Below are 19,696 nucleotides of genomic sequence, written 5' to 3' on the forward strand. Positions count from 1 at the left end.
GATTACAAGTGTGGGCTACCGCACCTAGCTTTATTTATATATTTATTTTTTTGCTTTTGTTTTTGTCTCTGTTTTCCCAGTACTAGGGATTGAATCCAAGGCCTCACACACACTAGGCAAGTGCTTTACCCAAGATACATTCCCAACCCTATTGTACTTTATTTTTGAGACAGTGTCTCACTATGTTGCCTAGGCTGGCCTCAAACTTGTGATCCTCCTGCCTCAGCCTCTCAAGCAGCTAGGACCAGAGGTGTGTGCTACTGTACTCGGTCAACCTACAAGTGTGTGTGTGTGTGTGTGTGTGTGTGGTACTGGGGGTAGAACCCAGGGGCATTCTACCTCCAAGCTACACCCCCAGCCCTATTTTTTATTCTTTATTTTGAAACAGGGTCTCACTGAGTTACAGAGGGCCTCACTAAGTAGCTGAGGCTGTCTGCAAACCGCAATCCTCCTGTCTCAGCCTCCCAAATACTGGAATTACAAGCATGCACCACCATGCCCGGCTTACCCTACAGGTTTTTAACTCTATGTTTTATTCCTGCCTTCTCTGGTTGGACTATCCTGTTCTGGAGATATGTATTTGCCAAGATCCCACTCATCCTGCATAGAGCATCTCTTTAAAGAACTTCTAGAATCTTCTTTTTTTCTTTTTTGGAGTACTGGGGATGGAACCCAGGGGCTTTCTACCTCCAGGCTATACCTCCTACCTATTTTATATTTTATTTGGAAACAGGGTCTCACTAAGTTGCTGAGAGCCTAAGTAGCTGAGGCTTCGAACTTGTGCGATCCTCCTGCCTCAGCCTCTTAAGTACTGGGATTACAAGCGTGCGCCACCACGCCCGGCTAAGAATTTCTAGAATCTTCTAATCAGAGATACTGCCTCTTTCCACACTGTTTCTCTGGTAACCCTCTGCTGTCCAGCACCTAGTGTGATGACTAGTGGACTTGTCCCACGTACTCTACCCAAACCCCTGGAGGGCAGGAACTGTGTTCCTCACAGATTAGAAGCACAGTAGATGATTTCACAGTTTTAGGCTGAGTTAGGGTCTCTGTGTCCTAAGGATACCCCTGACCTGACTCCAGCCCCAAGCTGGGTGGGTTGAGAGGACACATTTGCCCCATTTTCTGGGGTAATCAACGATCCCAGTTTGCTCAAACTAAGGGGTCTTCTGGTTTATGAGACTTTCCGGAGTAAAACCAGGACAATCCCAGGCACACTGGTGTGGCTGGTCACCCTAATTATCCCAGAACAGAGGTGCCATCTCTGAACAGAAAGGCTTCTGGACTTTATCACCCATTTATGTGGCCTCCGGCAAGTCACTAACATCTTCAAGCCCTGCTTTTAAAAAACCCAACAAGCCGGGCGTGGTGGCGCACGCTTGTAATCCCCGCGCTTGGGAGGCAGAGACAGGAGGATCGCGCAGGTTCGAAGCCAGCCGCGCGCACTGGCTTAGGAGACCCTGTTTCCAAAATGAAAATGTAAAAAATAGGTCTGGGAGTGTAGCCCAGAGGTAGAAGGGCTTCCAGGAACCCCAGTACCACCAAAAAAATAAATAAATAAAATAAAACCCCCCCCCAAAAAAAGGGACAAAATCAACTGCCTACTCATCGCCCAGGGGTTAAGGATCAAATGAAAAAGAGTAAAAGATGTCTCTAAAATAACTGTTCCCAGGCTGGGTGTGGTGGTACACGCTTGTAATTCCAGCTTTTGGGAGGCTGAGACAGGATGATCACCATCTGCAGACAGCCTCAGCTACTTAATGAGGCCCTTTGCAACTCAGTGAGACCCTTTTTCAAAAAATAAAAAAAAAGAATAAAAAATTGGGGCTGAGGGTATCGCTCAGAGGTAGAATGCCCCTGGGTTCCATCCCCAGTACAGCAGGAAAAAGTAATAATAATAAATAAAATAAAATGGCCGTTCCCTTCAGGGTGTAAGCCATATCCTGCCCTTTCTCTAAGGTCCTCCGGCCCACCCAACCCACCAGAGGACTTGGAGCAACCATGTTCCCACAGAGTCTCCCACTTACGGAGGCCTAGCGATCAGTTCCCCCGCAAAGGCCTCCCCTTCACCCCAAGGCCCTGGTTAACGGGTCCCCACAGTAACCCTGGTCCCCTCACCAGGATGCCCTGGATGATGGTCTGCCGGCCCTTGCCCTCATAGTCCACCACCTCGATGTAGTCCAGGTAGGCATCAGCCCAGTAGACAAGGCGGCTGACCAGGTCCAGCGTGATGCCATGGGGAAACACTATCTTGCTATCGACCAGCTTGGTGCGGTTCTGCCCGTCCATGTCGCAGCGCTCCACCTTCGGGATCTGCCCGTAGTCAGTGAAGAACACCTTCCTGTGGGCAAATGCATGTTAAATGTGGCCTGGACATGTTAAATGGGGCCTGGACATTGGACACTCTCTTTCCTCGTACAGTGTCTGCCGCCCCCACCCCTGCCTTCAGGGCCAGGACCCGTCTGCCATTCTCACCCCATGGCAGGGTCCAGGGCAATGCCCTTGGGGTTGTAGAGTTCCAGGTCCAGCAAAGTGACACACGTGTCTCCATTCCGGTTGCAGACAAAGATCCTATCATCGATGTCATCCACAAAGTAGAAGTTGCCCGTCAGCCAGTCAATGGCCATCTGTTCCACGTCTGGGGAGTGTAAATGAAAGAACTCCAGGGGTAGGCCCTCTGACAGGCATGTCCCCCCGCCCCTGGCTAGTGCAGAGCTCACACCTGCCTTCCCTGGGGTGCACCCTCAGATGTGGCCACCTCCTTTCCCTGAGCTCCTGTGGGTGCCATAGGCAGTTTTGTCTCTTTGCCATCTTTCCACATGTCTGGTCTCTCTAAAAAGAAGTCTTGAGTATCCCTGACATGCCCCACTCCCCACACCAGGCCTAGAAGTGCACAAGCCAGGGGTATTGGGCAAATTGTTTGATTGGAGTGATGTACTTCTCCAACTCCAGCCCATCATTAAACAGGAATTGTCTTCTTGGAATCCCAAAAGGCAGGGAGGTCAGGCCCAGGAGCTCATTCTAGTATTTTGTTTTTAACTGCTTTTAGCTGGGCATGGTGGCATAAACTGTAATCCTAGTATTAGGAGGCTAAGACAGGAGGATCGCAGGTTTGAGGACAACCTCAGCAAGCAGTGAGACTCTCATGAGCCTAGGGAGATCCTGATTCAAAATAAAAAATAAGGCTGTGGGTGTAGCTTTGAGATAGAATGCCTCTGGGTTCAATTTCCAGTGCTACATAAATAAATAAATAAATAAATAATAAAAAATGATATATAAAATAATAAATAAATAAAGCTGCTTTTATTAGAGATAAGAGGACCTAGGCAAACATCACAGCTTTGCTTTTGGCTGGGTTTGTAATCCTTTCATATGGTAAATCTAGTTCTCTTATGCCAACCAGAAGAATTGACTGGAAACTTGTACGTGTTGTAAAAATTTTTATAAAAATGAAAAAGCAGAATACATATCAATAAACCCAGTGTGGCAGAAAAATATTTCAAAATATGGCACCCACAGAGATTGAAAGGGAAAGTTCATGGTAGCACAAGGCTGGGAACCAGTAACATGGGCCAAACTTCCTCTCTGCACCCCCTGCCTCTGCTCCTTCCATATTCCTACTACTCAATTTCCTAATTTCCTCATTTCCTAGGGAGGGTTAGAGGAATGAGGAATAAGAGAGAGAGAGTCTAGAAGCTAAAGAGAGAGAGTTTAGAAGCCGGGTGTGATGGTGCATAGGCCTGTAATACCAGCATCTGGGAGGCTGAGATAGGAGGATTGCAGGTTCTCGGCCAGCCTCAGCAACTTAGTGATACCCTCAGGAACGGAGTGAGACGCTGCTTCAAAATAAAAAAAGAGCTAGGATTGTAAGTTGGAGGTAAAATGCCCTTTAGTTCAATCCCCTCAATAGAGAGGGGGGGGTAGTGAGAGTGTGTGTGTGTATGTGTGTGTGTTCAGGAAGAGACCAAGAAAGAACCCTAAAAGTAAACTGGGAATGGTTCAGAAGGACTTCAGGAAGGTAGGAATAGGGGAAGAAGATGAGGACTAAGTGCCCACAGTTGTTTTACTTATTTATTTATTTATTTGTTTAGTGGAACTGGGGATTGAACCCAGGGGCATTCTAACTCTGAGCTACATCCCAACCCTATCTTATTCTTTATTTTGAAGCAGGTTCTCACTAAGTTGCAGAGGGCCTCACTAAGTAGCTGAGGCTGGCTGTGAACCTGGGATCCTTCTGTCTCAGCCTCCCAAGTACTGGGATTACAAGCATGCGCCACCACGCCCGGCCCACACTCAGTTTAAGCCACAGTTCTGGAGGAGATGGAAGAGGCCCAGAGGGACCAAAGAAAGAAAGGCTGAGGCGAAGGCAATGGGAAGTCTAGGAGGCAGGAAGTGTGGGGCAGGGACCTCTGCTGTCCTCCTCGGGCCCCCTCTTCTTAGGACCCACTGGCTTCTGTCCTCCCAGGGCCCCCTCCAACTACCACCACCAAAGGCAATGCCTTTGCAAACTGGGAAATTCCTATTGTGAACGCCGCCTCCATCAATTTCCCCAACAGGTCTTCTGACTACCTGCCTTTGGGTGAAATTTGTCTCCCATCACCCACACTCAGCCCTGAGTAGAGACCATTCTGCCTCTCCACCGCTACAGGCAGAATGACTTGGGTTCTGCTCCACTTCACCCTAATCCCCCTCCTTCCCACAGGGGATACAGGAGTTATTTCCTAATAGTGGCGGGGCGGCGGTGGGGGGGGGGGCGGAAACAGGAACGAGGCTCCCAAGGAACTTGGCTTGCCGGGTCACTGACTCACAGTCACAGGACTAAGGATGGGGGGAGGAAAGGAGAGAGCCAATTAGAGGCCTCATCGAACTAGTTTCCTCTTCAGGTTCCCTCTAGTAAAGTCCCACCCCAGGATGACTGGAGAAAGAGGTCAAAGGGATGAAGCGTTACCCCCGTTAAATGCTGACGCATCCCCAAACCCAGCCACCCTTTTCCCTGGGCCTCCCCAGGCTGCAGTATCAAGACAGTGGAGGAGGAGGGCCCAGTGCAAGATTTAAGGTGACCAAGTTGCCCCACGCACTGTTACCACAGAGAAACCAGATTAAAACAAACGCCCTGGGCCTCCCCCAAAGGAAGCTGAAGGCCCAAAGTAGGGACCTGTCTGCAGCCCAGGCAGCCAGCAGGAAGGCTGAAAGTCAAACAGGGCTGTGTGCCCTTTTCGTGGTGGGCACGGCAGGGGTCTGGGGTTGCTGGCAAGCCTGCAAACTTCATCAGTCAAAGCTGTTTTCACAGCACCAGCTGGCGCATCCGTCCTTCTCTCCAGCTTCCTGAGGCTTCCCTGACTCACTGCCCAGCTCTAGGGCTGGCAACACCCTGCCCCTGCTCCCCCACCCATGCTTCCCTTGGCAAGAGGAGAGGAGGAAGAAGCCTGCAGGGATCTTGTGCCCCCATCCCAGGTGCAGACACACACACACACACATGCGCGCGTGTGCCTTGGGATGTGGCTGACCTGAGAGCCTCCTTCCTGGCCTGGATTCCCTCTCACTTCCGGGAAGAAAGACCTAGCGATGGTTCCTGCTCTCGAATATTTACCCGTGGCTGGGCTCCCCTTCCACCTCCCCATAGGGCAGGCCAGGGCCCACTCAGCAGGCCGGTGAGGAGTTGGCAAGAACTGGAGTCCCTGGCCTGCCTGGCCTCCCCTTTGGTATTTTTGCAGCTGGAGACTATTAGTTGTAAGCAAAAAATCCTTTGTTATCCAACCCCCCTCCACCACATTATTTTCCTCTCTCCTAAAGTTCAGATTCCTCTGCCTGTACCACCAACACCACACACACACACACACACACACACACACACACACACACACGCAGCAAAGAGGTAGAGAGATGCGGTCAAATTGGAAGGGTACCTTCTCTCCAGGGCCCCCTGCCCATCGGCAGTCTTGGGGACACTCCCTTCAGTGCTATGATTTGGGGTTCAGGTGAAGCCCCGGGCTCTGACCCAAAGGACTGAGTATTTTGGCTCCCCAAACCTAGAGGGTACCGGGCCTTGTGGCCCAGGCTTCTCGGGCTGACCTGCCCCAGAACCTTCAGGGGGAGCGCTGGCTCAAGTCCATCCAAGGGGAGGGAGGGAGTCTGTGTTGAGAGAAGAGTCTGGGGTGGTCTGGTGGCACAGAAGTTGGGGATCCCAGCTTAAAGAGGGAGCAGGGATGCTGGGAGGGGGATGTGTGAGTCAGAGGGGAGACCATGGAGGGCCTGTGATGTTGCAAAGGACTTTCAGTTCCAGGCCCCAGAATAAACCTGGGGTGTGTGTGTGTAAACACTGAGCCTTCCCTGCCAGCCACCCTCAACCTAATGCGCAGAGGCGGTAACCCCCACAACTCCAGTTTTTTTCAGTTTCTCCATCGTCCACATTGTTCAAGAGGTATTTCCTAAATAGTGGCTGCTTTCCCAGAACATAGACCCCTCATCACCACCAGATTCCCAAGAAGACCCTATCTACTGTCACAGGGTTTTAGCCACTTTCTCTAAAATAAGGAAATCTCGAGGAAGGAGGGGGCCTTTATGCCTTGAGAAAATGTCCCCCAACACATCCTGACACCCAAAGATTGTAGGATATAATGCGAGGTCCTGGGTGGAGAGGGAAAATCTGATTTCCACCCAGGCACATCCCCAGGGAACACAGTGGATTCCGGCCCTTATTCCAGAACCCTTCGCCCCCACTTCCATGGCTCTGCTCTACCCTGGGTCTAACTGGGCTATGGACACTGGTAGGTAGTCTTGGTCTCAATTCTGATGTGACTGAGTCAGTTTCCTGGTCTGTAAAATGGGATGGGGCAATGGCACTTAGTACAGGGCCTGGCACATAGCAAGCATTCCACGCATGGGAGCTTTGCTTTGTGTCACTGGTGTCTCCCACACCAACCCCATCCTCTCCCACCTTCTCCACCGACTGTGCCTGAGCCAGAGCCAGAGCCCCGTGGCCTCCTGACCTAAGCTAGGTCCCTCTGGACAAGCGGCTGGGGGATCAACAGCTACTATTCTTTCATACCAGCTCCGGCTCCCAGATGCCTTTCTTACTGGAAGGAGCTTTCTCCATTGGAAGGAGCTTTCTCTATTAGCTTTCCCTGTTGGAAGGAGCCTCCTCACGCCCTCTTTATTTGGTGCTGGGGATTGAACCCAGAGGCATTCTATCTCTGAGCTATCCCAGCCCTACTTCATTTTTTTATTTTGGAACAGGATCTCACTAAGTTGCGAAGGGCCTCAAATCTACAATTTTCCTGTCTTAGCCTCCAAGTACTAGGATTACAGGTATGTGCCAACAGGCCTGGCTAAACCATATACTTTTTTTTTTTTTTTTTGGTGGTGGTACTGGGGATTGAACCCAGGGTCTTAAGCACACTAGGCTGCCACTGAGCTATGTCCACAGCCCATGCCTTCCTTATTCTAGGCTCCACTGGCCTCAGGGGCCTTTTCATCACAGCCTGTTCACCTGACTGCAGAGACTGGAGGGCAGGACGCTGCCTTTCATCTCTGACCCTGGCGCCTGGCACAACTGTATCGATTCCATTAACAAATGTTTATTGAGTCCTCACTCTGTTGTCCTAGATCTGGGACACTGCTTTTGCCCTACCCTTCTACCACCAGGATCTTCCTTCCTTCTCTGGCCCCTGGCTGCCCCCGGACAGTGGGAGGGGTCTGCAGCCCCCTCCTCTCAGCGATCTCACCCAGAGCAGAGCCTTGGGAGGGCTGAGAGTCTGGATACTTGGATAGTGTGGAGGAGACTTGGGGCAGGACTGGCAGACACTTGGTTAAATGGCTTCACACTCCTGTTTGCTGCTGGACCCTGACTTTAGCTCCTCCTTGTTCCAACAGCAAAGTCCAGAGCTTAGCCAGCCCCGCTGTGGGCCCCCTTCCTGCCCCGCTCCTTCCAGGCCTGGCTAAGGTCCCCAGGAGGCATTTCATCCTGGATTCCAGTGATGAGCCGCCTGGGTCTACTCCACCCAACTCAGGGTCTTTGCATTATTGAGAAACCCTTGCTGGGCTCTAAAACATGTCTTTCTTTCTTGAGTTACTTCCTTTGGCTTGAAAACAGGGAGGAGAGTGCTGGGGGCAGGCTGGGTGGAGAGGCAACTTCAAGGAGACAGCGGGGGAGGAGAGGACCGGGCTGGATCTAGGCCTGGAGACACAGGGCTGACCCTGGCCGGGAGAAGAAGCAAGGCAGGGCTGTTAGATGATTAGGAAACTGGGAAGGGGAATGGAGAGCCAAAGTGCCAGGACGCAGGGGGGCCCGGGGCCAAAGAGCCGGGCCAGACAGCCCTCCCCCTCTCCAGCTCAGTATTCTGACACCCTGTGGGTCAGAAAAGCCAAGGGAGGGGATGCCTTTCACATGTACAGCCTGGAAGTGTTCTGTAGGCTGAGAGGGCCTGGGGTGTCCAGAGCAGTGGGGAGCGGCTTCCCTTCCAGCTCAACACAGACTGAGAGGGGCCGCTGTCTGGCCCTTCTTTGCCTTCACTCTAGACAAATCACTGCCCCATTTCCTGTTGTGATTTTAAAAACACATACACACACACAAAAAAAAAAAAAAAAAAAAGAAAGAAAGAAAGAAAGAAAGAAAGAAAGAAATAGAAAAAAAGAGGGAGGGAAAAGTGAAGTTGGCCAGCTGGACTTGGGGACCCATTTTGCAATCTTCCTGCCTGTAGCTTGGGGACTTCTGGGGGGCCTCCACGCCCCCTCCTTCTTCCCCATACATCATGGTGCAGGGAGGGAAAGCTCAAAGACCCCAAACTCCTCTGTGCATCCTCTATCACACAGCCTCAAATCCTCCCCTCAACACACCCACCTCCCAGGGTCTTCAGCCCATTCCTGTCTTCAGCCTCATTCCTGCTGCAGTGAACATATCCTCAGGGCTGAAAGGAGGGCAGGCCGGAGGAGCTCCACTTAGCAAGTGCAGGACTGGGCAGGAAGGGCAGGACCATCAGACCTGACCACCAGAAGGTCCCTTGTGAGGACGGTCAGAGGTGGGGGCTGGGTGGACAGGACATCTCTGAAACTACCAGGCCTGTTGACCCCTCTGGGAGTCAGTTTCCAGAACTTTAGTCTTTTGTCCATCACTTTCAAAATACTTGCCATATGTATGTATAGCTTGTGTTATTACTTACTATTTCTTTAAATCAATACACTTTTATTTTGCTGCATACTAAAAAATCCATAAATCAAATCATAGATCTGATATACTAGTTACAGGAGTTTCTTTTTTTTTTTTTTCTTTTTCTTTTTTTGTGGTACTGGGGATGGAACCCAGGGACCTTCTACCTCCATGCTACACCTCCAGATCTATTTTATATTTTGTTTGGAAACAGGGTCTCACTAAGTTGCTGAGAGCCTCACTAAGCTGCTGAGGCTGGCTGTGAACCTGTGCGATCCTCCTGTCTCAGCCTCCCAAGTACTGGGATTACAAGCGTGCACCACCACGCCCAGCAATATAGGAGTTTCTTAATAGCATCAAATAAAAATGTAACTATAACAATTTAAAGCCAGGCATGGTAGTACACACCTGTAATCCCAGTACTTGGGAAGCAGAAGCAGGAGGATTACAGGTTCAAGACCAGCCTCAGCAACTTAGAGGGACTCTCAGCAACCTAGCAGAGACCCTGTTCCAAAACAAAAAAACAAACAAAAAAAGGGCAGAGGGTGTAGTTCAGTGGTAGAATGTACCTGGGTTCACCAAAAACAACTGAATTAAAAAAAAAACAAAAAAACAAAAAAACCCCAAACAATTAAAAAAAAAAAAAAAGCTTGCCTATGCATTACCTAAAATAAAGGTGTAGCCACTCTGGGAAAAGTAGTTCTGAAAAGAGCAGTGCACAGTGCAGGGCCTTGGAGGGGCCTTCAGAGGGCTCTTTGGACTCAGAGCAGGCCTGCCCCAGGACCCATGTGAACCCGGCTCACTTCCTGGCCTCCTTCCTTCTTTCTATTCTATTTCTGTTTCCAGTTTTCTCTGGGCAGGCCAGCCTCACTGGCTCCAACACCTCTCAATTGTCAGACTCCTCTCTCCAGGCCCACCCTCCTGCAGGGTTCAGCCCCAGGGGTCCAATAGAGGTCACAGTCAGAGCAAAGGATGGAATGATTGCAGGGAAGGCCACCCCCAGGACAGAGAAGGCAGGAGAAAGCAGAAGCCTTTCTTCATCCTCCAGGGGAGCTAATTACAGGCCAGCAGCCCACTGCAGCAGGTGAGTGCCTAGGCCACCCCACCCCAGGACAGGCCCCCCCAGGGGAAGGGGGCTTACTGAGGAAGCGGGAGGGCACTAGGAGAGACACTTCCGACATCTTCAACTCAGGGCCCATAATTAGTTTGTGGGATGAGAGCAAAACAACCATCTTCAGGGTGACAGCCAGACATTCTGGCGTCGGGTGTGGGATGGGGGCAGGGCAGGAGGAAGGGACAAAAGCTAGGGCGAGAGGAGCCCACTCATTCACCCCTCAAGCATCCCCCCACAACCTTGGTCTCTTCCAGACTCCTGGACTCTGCCCCAGAGGGGCCCAGTGAGCCTAGCTGACTGGAGGCTAGGCAAATCTGTTTGCTGAGGGAGCGGTATCTGCCTGAGGTTATTTCCTGTATCTCCTGGAGAGGAAGTCAGGAGAGGGGACCGGGCCAGAGCAGAAGTTGAGAAGGTTCCCATCAAGTCACCCCAAAGCCACCTACCCATAAGCCCACTGTCCTGTCTTGAGACAGAACTGGAGAGGAGACCGTCAGACTTATTTGCCCAGTTAGACCTGTTGAGTGTGATGCTGGACAAGAACTGGAGAAGGGTGGCTATCTCATGGGGTTTGGCCTCAGTTCTACCCACTGACCATTGGGTTCCTTGAGCTGCTTAGCCTCAAGGGCTTGGCAGCCCTCAGCCCAGCACACCAATGACTCATGTCTGTTTACAGGTGAGTCTTGGATCTCAACGGCCCAAACACACCATCAGGGATGCTCTGGGAAGCCAGGGACTGGAGCATGGACCCTCTAATGAGGCCACAGAGAGGAAGGGGCTCCTCTGCTCCCCACCATCCTCTGTTGGGGGCCACGAGCTTTATCTCTCCCAGAATGAAGCCCTTGCAACCTCCAGTTTCTGTGGGGATCGTCACAGAAACTGAAGGAAGGAATTTAAGAATCTGCAAGAGGGGTTGGGGGTCTTCAGCCCAGTGACAGCACATGCCTACCATGTGTACAATTTCCAGAATCACCACTGGCTTTCACTTGGATTTATCTAATCTGGACAGACAAGCTCAGACCCATTATGCAGATTAGGAAAGGGAGAAATAGATGGGAAATTCTGGTTTACTCAAGGTCACAGATCAAGTTACCCCGGGAGGTGGTGGCAGATCAACCACAGGCCAGATTCTTCCCGCTGCCCTGTGGAGCATTTCAGGGAAATGTGGAGACACCAGATGTTGACTCTAAAGCTGTTCTTGTTTGTATAACAGCATCTGAGAGGAGAGCGACTGCTCCAGGCAGTGGCTCTACACCTAACTGCTGAAGCCCTGTCTGCCACACCGTCTTCGCCCCCAGGACTCAGAGTATTGCCCAGGGAGGGAGTCTGACAGGGAAGGCCAGCATATCCTAAAATGCTCAAGGGACTTCAGGCTCCTCCCATAATTTCACTGACTGCCACAGAAATAGCCTCAGGACCTCAGCGGCCACCCGGCAGCAGGAAGTCCTTTCTGGCCATGTCCCCAAGGCAAAGGAGGGAACTAGACACACACACACACACACACACACACACACACACACACACACACACACACAACCAAGCCCTGCTCCTCTGCCTTCATCTACAATGTAACAGGGCTCCCCCAGGCTCCAGCTCCTTTCCCTAGCCCTGCCTCCTGCTGCACCGGATCCTCCTCCTCCGTGGTCTAATTGACACTCCTCTCTTAAAAAAGGGCCAGTCCCTAGTCTCTAGAGATTGATCATTCATTGCCCCTTCTGCCCTCCCTTCTCCTCTGAAGCCTCCCTCAATCTTGGGCCAGAAATGCAAAAGCCCTCTAGAGATGGCTCAGAGAGAAAACAGGAAGCACAGCCACGGCCCTGCCCTGCCCCAAACAGGCACCAGCATGTCCAGCCCCCTGCCTCAGCCTCAGTCAGGCTCTTGCCCAGGTCAGGGGTCATCCTCTCTATACCCCCTACCCTTGTTCCAGGCAGGGTCCCTCCTGCTATTTCAAACCCTGCCCTCCCCTGCCCTCCGAGCTGGGAGGGCATGACTCACGGTGCAGACTGAGGGAGATATTGATGGTGTGCTCATCCACGAAGCCCTTCAGGCCTGGCATGCGGGCACACTTGAGCTGTGTCTGGGCAGCACTATCCCCAACATGCACCCAGCATACAGTCTCATTGGCATAGCTGAAGTCCATGGCTGTGGTCTGCCGCGTGCTGGTAGGTGTGATCGTAGACACCTGAGCCCCATTCAGGTACGTAGCCAGGATGTTCTGGGAGTTGGCAATCAGCAGCACAGGGGGGCGGTCTACTGGCTCTGAGGATGGGGCAGAGAAGGGTCAATGCAGCTGGGGCCCTCAGACTTAGGCCATTACCCATCGGGGAACTGCATTGAGGGTGCCTCTCGTGGTGGCCACAGGAAACCCCACCCACCATTCTTGGCCTTGCAGGAGCGGTTGTCCGGCTGTAGCAGGTATCCTTCAACGCAGCCACAAGTGAAGGAGCCATCTGTGTTGGTGCAGAGCTGGCTGCAGGTGCCGTACACTGAGCACTCATCAAAGTCTGCCAGGGAAGAGGACAAGAATGTCATTTCCATGGTAGTGAGGGCAGAAATGTGATGCGTCTAGACACCACCAGCGTGTCCACCCATACAGTTACTTTGAAGGACAGTCTGGCAGAATCTACTGCAGTATGAAGTGTGTAAAACTTATCACCCAGCAAGTTTAGTCTTTGAATCTATTCTAGATTAACTGTGCAGGTACACATATCAGCCATTCATTCAGAAAAGATTTCTTGAGTACCTCTATGTGCCAGGGACAGGAGACACATCAGAAAATTTTATTTTATTTTGTATTATTTGTAGGGATTGAACCCAGGGCTCTGCAAAGGCAAGCGCTCTGTCACTGAGCTAAATCCCAGCCCCCCTATTTTTTACTTTGAGATAGGGTCTCGCTAATTCTTTTCCAGGCTGGCCTTAAACTTGCCATCCTCCTGCCTTAGCCTGCTGAGTGGCTGGGATGACAAGTATGCACAAACACCAGTGAAATTTAAGAGACCCACATCACTGTCCTACTGAAACTTATATTCTGATAATGAAGAAAATGAAAGGTAAAATATATATTATAAGCTGGATGTGGTGGCACACACTTGTAATCTCAGTACTTGGGAGGCTGAGACAGGAGGATCACAGGCTCAAAGCCAGCCTCAGGAGCTTAGTAAGGCTCTCAGCAAGAGCCTGTTTCAAAATAAAGAATAGCCGGTGTGGGAGGCGGAGATTGGAGGATTGCGCAGGTTCGAAGCCAGCCGCGTTGGCTTAAGAGACCCTGTTTCCAAATAAAAAATATAAAAATAGGTCTGGGAGTGTAACCTGGAGGTAGAAGGGTTTCCAGGAACCCCAGTACCACAAACACACACACACACAATAAAGAATAAAAAATCGGGCTAAAATAGAAGTAGGGGTATAGCTTAGAGGCAGAATGCCCCTGGGTTCAATCCCTAGTACTGCAAAAAATGTGTGTGTGTGTTTGTGTGTGTGTGTGTGTGTGTGTGTGTGTGTGTGTGTTATATGCTATAGGTGCTAGTTACAGTGAAGAAGTCACTGATACTACCGAAAAAAAAATGAAGCAGAGAGGAACTGGAGGTGTAGTTCCATAGCTCAGTGTAGTACTCACCTAGCATGTGCAAAGTCCTGGGTTCAATCCCCAGCACCACAAAAAGAAAAAGAAAAAAAACTATGCAAAGAGGATAGAGAAGGCAGGTGATGGAGGGGTGGTTTTATTTATTTATTCATTGCAGTACTGGGGACTGAACCCAGGGGCATGCTACCTCGAAACTATACCCTCAGCCTATTTTTTTTATTCTTTAAATTTGAAACAGGTTCTCGCTAAGTTGCAGAGAGCCTCACTAAGTAGCTGAGGCTGGCCGTGAACCTGAATCCTCCTGTCTCAACCTCCTAAATACTGGGATTACAAGCATACGCACCATGCCTGGCTATTATTTTATTTATTTGTGTGGGGTGAGGGGTACTGGGAGTAAACCCAGAGGCATTCTACTTCTGAGCTACATCTCCAGCCCTATTTTATTTTTATTTTGCAACAGGATCTTACTAAGTTGATGAGCATCTCAACTTGCTGAGGCTGTCCTTGAACCCATGATCCTACTGTCTCAGCCTCCTAAGAACGGGGATTGCAGTTCTAGGAGGATGCCAGGCTGGAGAAGTGGCTTTAGAGAGGCCTGGGATAGCTTCACTAAGAAGGTGGTGTTTGCACAAAGACTCAAGGGAGGTAATTTTAAAGCAGAAAAGTTTGTATTGTTTGTAACAGAATAAATGGGAACATCTTACTCATAAATAGGGAGATGGCCAAGTAAACTGTGGTAATAGTTATACGTCACAGTGGTTTTTAAAAGAATGAGGTAGATCTCTACATATTAACACGGAAAAAATCTGGAACATACAAGAGCAAAAAACATTGTAAGTGATACCTACAGTATGGTACCATTTATGCAAAAAAAAGCACACACATAAGTAATATTTCCAGCCGGGCGCAGTGGCGCATGCTTATAATCCCAGCATTTTGGAGGCTGAGACAGGAGGATCACAGTTCGCGGACAGCCTCAGCTACTTAGTGAGGCCCTTTGCAACTGAGTAAGACTCTGTTTCAAAATAAAGAATAAAAAATAGGGCTGGGGCTATAGCTCAGAGGTAGAATACCCCTGGGTTCCTTCCCCAGTACCATAAAAAAGTAATATTTCCAATTAGACTTTCCATGAGTACATGTACATAATGCATAAAAGAGGGCCTGCAAGCTGGGTATGGTGTTGCACGCCTGTAATCCCAGTATTTGGGAGGGTGAGACAGAGGATCGCAGGTTCCATGCCAGCCTCAGTAATTTAGCAAGACCCTGTTTCAAAATAAAATCAAAAGGGCTGAGGTTGTAGCTCAGAGGTAAAATGCCTATGACTATAGGTTCAATCCCTAGTACCAAGGGGGGTTAAAAGAAGCCAGGCCCCGCGGCAATATGCCTGTAATCCCATAAATTCATCACTGGGAGCTGAGCATGGTGGCACATGCATGCCCATACTTGAGAGGCTGAGATAGGAGGATGGCAGGTTAGAGACTGGCCTCAGCAGTTTAGCAAGACTGTCAGCAACCTAGTGAGACCCTGTTTCAAAACGGAAATAAAATAAAATAGGGCTGGGGGTATAGCTTGGAGGCAGAATGCTCCCGGATTCAATCTCCAGTATCAAAACAAAAACAAAAAAAGGCACACTGCTAGCAGAGTTGACCTCCAACATTCTGGGAAAAGAATCAGAATTGAGAACTTGTTAAAGTAAACTTTGATTTTTATCTGTAATGCTTTGATTTCTTACAATAAGAAAAATTCATGAGCAGGGAGTGGTGGGGCAAACTTATGACCCAGTACTTAGGAGGCCGAGACAGGAGGATTGCGGGTTCAAAGCCAGCCTCAGCTATTTAGAGAGGAGCTCTCAGCAGCCTAGTGAGGCCCTCCAAATAAAAAACAAAATCGGGCTGGGTGTGTAGCACGGAGGCAGAGTGCCTCTGTGTTCCATCTCCAGGACAAGAAAAAGGAAATTCACATATAAATTATAATTTGAAGATGATTTTGGGGGGGCGTACTAGGGATTGGCCCTCAGGGCATTTTACATCTCCAGCCAAATTTTATTTTGAAACAGGGTCTTCTTAGGTTGCTGAGGGCCTTGCTACATCATTTCTGAGGCTGGCCTCAAACCTGCCATCTTCCTATCTTAGCCTCCCAAATACTACAATTACAGGCATGTGCTACCTCGCTCAGCTCCCAAAGATGAAGTGTGTGTGTGTGGTGTGTGTGTGTGTGTTACTGGGGATGGAACCTTCTACCTCCGGGCTACACTCCCAGACTATTTTATATTTTATTTGGAAACTACACTCCCAGACCTGAGGCTGGCTTCAAACCTGCGCGATCTTCCTGTCTCAGCCTCCCAAGAGTGAGAATTACAAGCGTGCGCCACCACTCCCGGCTCAAAGATGAATTTTTAAAAGTATGGAGGAAGCAAACGTTTAGGGCTCATGGTCATGCACTGGAACTCTCCTTCTCACCTCCCATCTCCCACCCAGCCAGCCCCCAGCAAACACATACACCGCGCACAGAAGCACAGCTCACATACCTTTGCAGGTCTTGCCATCTGCCTGCAGCTGAAAGCTGCTGTTGCAGTAGCAGGTGGGCCCGCTGAGCGTGGGGACACAGTGGTGCTGGCAGCCCAGCCGAGAGCAGTTGCCTCGGAGCTCTGTGTGGGGGCAGGAGAGATGCACGCTCAGGCCTCCAGACCCAGCAGCCACCCCCGATGGCAACCTTCCCCCATCTGCGGTTAACCTTCAGAAACTGCTGGGGAGGGCTGCAGTGTCTGAGAGGGAAGGGGCCTTAGCAAACACATATCGTCTTGTTTTGTTTTGTTGGTCCTGGAGATTGAACCCAGAGGCATTCTACCTCCAAGATATACCCCAGCCTGGTTTTATTTCTTATTTGGAAACAGAGTCCTCACTGCGTTGTTGAGAGACTTTCTAAGTTGCTGAAGCTGGCTTTGAACCTGTGATCCTCCTGTCTCAGGCTCCCAAGTCCTGGGATTACAAGCGTGCGCCACCACACCCGGCTCACACATATCATATTTTGCAAGGGGGGAAATTGAAAAACCCAGACAGGGCCCGAGACGGGCCCAGAGACAGGCCCAAGGTCACAGCCTGCCTTGGCCTGGAGCCCACCTCCGGCTGCTCAGGACCACCTGTGACCCCTGGAGGGGTCTGCTCCTTTGCTGGGGTCACAGGACAAGGCATGTCTCTCATGCTCACTGCCAGGGAACTACAACGTCATCGGCTTCATCTGAGGGTGAGAGAAGGCATGGCATCGGTCTGTCCTCAGCTCCGGCCTGGAAGCATCCCTCCAATCTGTCCCTTGAGCCCCAGGGCCTCAGAGAGAAGGCCCAAGACCCAGGTGGAGGATGGAGAGGAGGCGCAAAACCCATTCCCTTGGGATCCTTTTCTAATCTTTCTTCTGCCACTGACCCACTTCTACAGGGGAGACAGAAGGGAGCGAGACAGGAGCGGGGAGAGGTGGGAGAGCAGTTGCCCCCCCAGACCAGCGACCCAATTAATGGCCTTGCGTGGGGCCAGGCAGCCAGGCCACAAAGACCCCTTTGTCCAGCTGCCTCACACCCCTGCCCCCCCACCCCCACCTAGGAGAGAGCCGCTGAGATGCTAAGGCGGTTAAGGCACTAAGCCTGCCAGGAAGAGCTGGGGGGGCAGTTATTCATTCTTCTCCCCACTTTCACCCGAGAGCCCAAATGTGCTGCCTGCCCAGTCTTCTCCCCAAGGGGGGAAAGATTATTTGTTCTGAAAAACCTAGAAAAAAGTTCTTTTCTGGATATGGGGAGGAGGGAAGGCAGAGGAGCAGTCCAACTTCTATGATATTGGAGAAGGAAGCTTAAACCCTAGGTTTGGAGGTTCTGTGTTATTTTTGAAACTGAAAAAGAATTGAGAAGGAAGCAAACTTGGACAGGCACCATCCCTAAGAATGGGTATGGGAGGTGACTGTGGTCAGCCCCGAACCCGCGTTCTGCTTCCCATCCCAGGCAGAAGCTTCAGAAGAAACCAACCAAAGGAGAAAACCCTTCCACAAACTCCCTTGCACCACACTCCCTGCCCAGTGAAAGAACCCAGATGTGTCTCCTCCCACAAACAGATGTTTTCTGACATGTATATGGCACAAGACACAGGCCCTACACCCACCCACGTGATTGCTCCTGCCCAGGGCCTTGCTCAGTGCCTCTCAAAGGCTCTCTCTCTAGGGCCTAGGTCTCATAACAGCAGAGAGAGAGAGAGAGAGAGAGAGAGAGAGAGAGAGAGAGAGAGAGAGAGAGAGAGAGAGAGAGAGAGAGAGGAGAAGAAGAAGAAGAAGAAGAAGAAGAAGAAGAAGAAGAAGGAGGAGGAGGAGGAGGAGGAGGAGGAGGAGGAAGAGAGATATCACTATTTCCTGACAGGCAGGCCTGAAGCTGCCTTTCCCCACATCTCAGATTCCTCCCCAATTGCTCACAGTGACCTAAGACTCCCCATGGCCCCAGGGGCCCTCAGAAGACTGCAGAGATGGTGACCTGAACCAGAAGTGGGAAGATGTCTTACTTATCGTAGTGTTCCCTCCTCAGACTGGATGGCTTTTCCATCAACCACCTCTGAAAATACAGACTGTCAGGGAAGGAGAGACCAAAGCAGTTTTGAGCCCTTCTAAGCTCTGCCGTTCCTGGGAGAGGCCTTCCAGGGCCATTGGTGGGACAGCAGGTGAACGAAACTCTAGACCCTTAACCCCAGCTTCCATCATGGCATCTCTGCTCCCTACACTCTCACGCAGGACTCACATAGGAAACCTTTTGAAGAAGGGATCCCACTATTAAAAACAAAAGGTATAAAACCACTGATCTCTCACTTTGTAGATGAGAAATGGGCTTGGAGAGAGGGGGGTGATTTGTCCAAACACATATAATCAGAGGGAAGTACCCAGGCAGGGCCCATCACTGAGGCCCCCAGGGCTGTTTCATCAAGCTCCATTCCCAAAGGGCCCACCAGTTTCAGCTGCTGTCTGATGGAGCCCGGGCAGGGGAGCAGGACTCCCATTCCATCAGGTACCTGGCTGAGAGCTCATGTATTACCTGGGACAGGAGAGCGTGGAAGAGTCCTTACCTCGGCAGTGCGGCCCTTCATCCGAGCCGTCCCCACAGTCCTGGACCCCGTTGCAGAGGCGGGACATGGGAATGCACAGCTCCGTGCCCAGGCAATTGTGTTCGTTTGGTTGGCATCGCTGGGCCTTACTCTGTGGACCTGGAGGCAGACGGGAGAGCTGGCATGACCAAGCTGGCTGTGGTGGCTGTCTGGCCAACTATTCCCTGGGGGTGTGGGTGGGGATTTATTGAGAATGGGAATTTAGACACCCACAATTTTTAGATCTCAAGAGGTCTCAGAGCCAGGAGTGGTGGTGCATGCCTGTAATCTCAGTACTTGGGAGGCTGTTCCAGGACAGCCTCAGCAAGTAGTGAGACTCTCATCAACCTAGCGAGACCTTATTTCCAAATAAAACTAAAATAGGGCTGGAGGTGTAGCTCGGAGGTAGACTGTCCCTGGGTTCAATCCCTAGTGACACACATATGCGCGCGCGCGCGCACACACACACACGCACATACACGCACACACACGCACACAGGGTTTCAGGGGCAGGTTAGACCCTTCCACCTAGAGCTTTTTTTCCATTTTCAACAGTATCCATACAGCCAGGTGAAAGGGAAAACTAGGCCTTCAGCATCTGGCTCCCCAATGCTCTAAGCCTATGAACCCCCAGGCCTCAACATTCTACCCTCAGCAGACAGGCTGAAGTCAGAGGTAGAAAGTTTTTATTTTTGTTTTGTGGTACTGAGGATTGAGACCCAGGGCACTCTACCTCCAAGCTACACCCCAGGCCT

General features: G+C 50.8%; 1 protein-coding gene across 1 annotated transcript in view; it reads right to left on the reverse strand.

The window, feature by feature from the left end:
- The window catches only part of LRP1 (LDL receptor related protein 1), a gene marked incomplete at its 3' end in the record, with an annotated part of 91,998 nt that overhangs the window by 60,542 nt on the left and 11,760 nt on the right, over nucleotides 1-19,696 (reverse strand). The window contains exons 3-8 of the mRNA XM_080704840.1: nucleotides 18,924-19,061; nucleotides 16,364-16,483; nucleotides 12,632-12,760; nucleotides 12,252-12,515; nucleotides 2,476-2,638; nucleotides 2,119-2,341 (exon numbers count right to left, since the gene is read on the reverse strand). Coding sequence (XP_080560966.1) covers nucleotides 2,119-2,341; nucleotides 2,476-2,638; nucleotides 12,252-12,515; nucleotides 12,632-12,760; nucleotides 16,364-16,483; nucleotides 18,924-19,061 — 1,037 coding nt within the window. The remainder of the gene's footprint in view (nucleotides 1-2,118; nucleotides 2,342-2,475; nucleotides 2,639-12,251; nucleotides 12,516-12,631; nucleotides 12,761-16,363; nucleotides 16,484-18,923; nucleotides 19,062-19,696) is intronic.

This window comes from Muscardinus avellanarius (assembly GCF_963383645.1).
Source record: "Muscardinus avellanarius genome assembly, chromosome: 11".
NCBI classification, from domain to species: domain Eukaryota; kingdom Metazoa; phylum Chordata; class Mammalia; order Rodentia; family Gliridae; genus Muscardinus; species Muscardinus avellanarius.